This window comes from Mesitornis unicolor, unplaced genomic scaffold, assembly GCF_000695765.1.
Source record: "Mesitornis unicolor isolate BGI_N332 unplaced genomic scaffold, ASM69576v1 scaffold35623, whole genome shotgun sequence".
NCBI lineage: Eukaryota > Metazoa > Chordata > Aves > Mesitornithiformes > Mesitornithidae > Mesitornis > Mesitornis unicolor.
In genome coordinates, this window is record NW_010177307.1 from 1 (window position 1) to 3,066 (window position 3,066).

The 3,066-nt window shown below is 50.4% G+C and overlaps 1 protein-coding gene across 1 annotated transcript; it reads left to right on the forward strand.

Annotated features, from left to right (window-relative positions):
• Nucleotides 1-204: 204 nt before the first annotated feature.
• On the forward strand, nt 205-3,006 carry CCDC12 (coiled-coil domain containing 12; the record flags this gene model as incomplete). Its single annotated transcript, XM_010182043.1, has 4 exons — nt 205-334; nt 2,371-2,432; nt 2,527-2,561; nt 2,930-3,006. Coding segments are annotated over 4 exons (304 nt in total), but the record flags the coding sequence as incomplete, so codon positions are not given.
• Nucleotides 3,007-3,066: the final 60 nt, after the last annotated feature.

Below are 3,066 nucleotides of genomic sequence, written 5' to 3' on the forward strand. Positions count from 1 at the left end.
TCTTTATTTTCTCCCTGTCCTTCCCATGTAGACCCTTAGGATCAACTTTTCCCTGATCTTCTCTGCTGTTTCCCTCCTGAGTTGAGACCAAAAAGGGAGCTGGGATCCTTTATGAGCTGCTTCTGTGCTTGGCTTGCCAAGACATCACCTTCGTTGTGCTGAGCTCCTGGTTGACGGCATCTTTCCTGAGTTGTGTGCATGCAGGTCATTGTGGACGTGTCTCACTGCTCTGTGTTCTTCTTCTTCCTCCCCAGGGAGCTCAAACTGCGAAACTATGAGCCCGAAGATGAGGAGCTGAAGAAGAGGAAGGTCCCCAAGGCCAAGCCGGCCTCAGGTGGGTGCAAGCGGGAGCTGAAACAGGAGAGCATGAAAACAGATGCGTTTTTTTTGTCTCTGACCATGGATCTTTGGTGTTTCCATCCCAGGTTATCAGGTCTACCCTAATAAGATCAGATAATGGTCTACCATTACCTGTCTGCAAAGTGAGTGGGTTATACCTTTCCTTCCCAAAAATCAGGTGGTTTGGAAACCTCTGCTCGCTCAAACCCAAGGTTGAAAAGTGTTGTGGTTTAGGGCTGGACTGGCCACTAAATCCTGGCCAGATGCTCTCTGTGAACCCCTCTGCCCTCCCCAGAAGGGAAGAGAAAAGAGAATAAGGGAGAGAGACTTTACGGGTTGGAAAATAAAACTAACAGGTTTAATAAAACAATAATACTGATACTACAGGATAATAATGTAAATAGGAAAATAATGGAATATATACAGATGTGTACAAATGTAGATACAAAACCAGTATAAAATCTTCCCCAATGACGATGACGGCACCAGAGGCTCTGAGAGCAGGCACTGGAAAAGTCCCAGTCTGGACCAGGCACTGGAAAAGTCCCAGTCTGGACCGAGCTGATGCAGGACCACAGGGATCAGGATCAGAGGCAGACGAACCAGCAGGGTCTGCTGGGACTTGGGCCATTGCAGGGGTGGAGAGGGAAGGAAGGGTCCAAGATGGAAGGGTGGAGACCCTGGTGATCCCTCAGCTTTATACTGAGTATGATGTGTGTGGGATGCAATACCTCGTTGGTCAGGTTTGGGTTCGCTTCCCCTCCCGTAGGTGCAGATACAGCACCCATGGTGAGACAGTGGCCTTGCCATGTTTCCATACCATACAAGCACTATCACTTGTACCAGTACACACTGTTGTTAAACCACGCTGCTGGTTTCAGCAAGTTCAGCCACTTAGAAGAAACTGAGCTGAAAAGTAAAATCACTGAATAGAAAATCAGTTCTGTTGAGCTCAAACCAGGACAAAAAGTCACTGGGCCGTATTTTGGTAGTGGGTCCTGAGAGATGAATGTCTGCAGCCCTGGAGGGTGCTGGCATGTCTGAGCAGCCACGGTGGGAGCTGGGTGATGCTTGCAACCCCTGTTGCTTCATCACCATCATCATCCTCCTCCTCCTCTCTCGCCTGTGGGGACTCCACACCCTGCGTTGCACAAGTGGGGTGTGTGTATGAGCACACCAAGGCCAGCCCCAAACTGAAGGCTTGATCCTCAGAGGAGCCGTGCTCTCGCTGGAGGATTCTCAAGGAGATCCGGGCTGGGTTTTTTTCTGTTTGAATTACCTTTAAACAAATATTAGTCACAAGTCCAGGGCATTCAGGCTGCTGTTTCCTAGCACTGAGAGGGAATAAAGGGTAAAAGTTCCCTTGATCTTGAAATACTGAGTCCTCCTGGAATAGATCTCTTCAAAAATGCCCTGAATAAAAAGGCTGCCTCTGGGGGCACGGCAGGTAGAGATGCTGACGCTGCGCTTTCTTTATCCTTTTGTCAAAGTAAAATGGGACTTTGGGACTATCCTGCAGGAGGATTCAACTCTCAGGGATGTACTCCCTGGTGCCTGCACCCCCTCCTTACGCAGGCACCCAAATTGAAAGATATTTGGGCTGTTTTCCACCCGTGTTTTTCCATTATCCCCAGTATCTGCAGGCCTTTGCGCAAGGTCTAGGCTGGAGCTTGATTCCTCCGAGATGTCTCAGGTGATGGCCTTGTAAATGAGTCACGGGGAGTCAAATTGCAGCTTAAAACACCTGCGGAGCCGTGCAGGTCTTGCGAAAAGAGGCCTCCGACCCAGCAAACTTCTTGCTGCCGTTGCTGTTTGCGCTGTTAAATGCTTTGTTGGGTTTGCATCATATTTTAGGTGGGTTTTAGGAGTCTCTGGAAGGGTTTGGGTGGTGAAGGTGTGCGTGTACCCCCGCGTTCTCGCTCACTCTTAAGTCAAACGGGCTTTAGGAAAAGATTTTGTGAGCGTTGCAGGGTTTTCTGTGGTGTCCCCTCCATGTCCTAACGCTGATGCTGGTCCTGTTCCCCCCTCTAGTGGAAGACAACGTGAAGGACCAGCTGGAGGCCGCCAAGCCGGAGCCCATCGTCGAGGAGGTGGTAGGTATCTTCAGAGCCGCTGGGTGAGTTTTATCTACATCTAGACCTGAACCTCGTCTGCAGCTCTCATTGGGGGTCTCTTCTTCCTCTCTAGGATTTGGCAAACCTGGCCCCTAGGAAGCCGGATTGGTGAGTGCCTGTGGAGCGTTACCATCTGCTTGAGGTTGTCCAGGTTGGAAAATGGGATAGAAATTGGCTTAAAATGGGAAAACCAGCCCTGCTCTTGAGGAAGATGCAGGACTTGAGGCTGTCTTCCCTTTCCTGCTTGCACTGAGTGACTCCACTGGTCCCTTTTGGGGTCCTTGTCACCATGGTGGCCTCAGCCATTGGGGTGGTTTGCCCATGAGCTGCATTGGTGGCAGACACCGAATCTGCTCTGTGGTGCTGATGGGAGACAGAAGGAGTTTCTGTTCTGCTGGAAAAGGTGTGACACAGCCCCTGTGATCACATCTGGGGTGAGGATTTGTTCTGACTCTGTCACTCTCCTCAATTCCCAGGGATCTGAAGCGAGACGTAGCCAAGAAGCTGGAGAAGCTGGAGAAGAGGACACAGAGAGCCATTGCTGAATTGATTCGTGCGTTATGGGGCCACAGGGATCGGGTCACCAGTTATTCCAGAGAGATCACAGAATGTG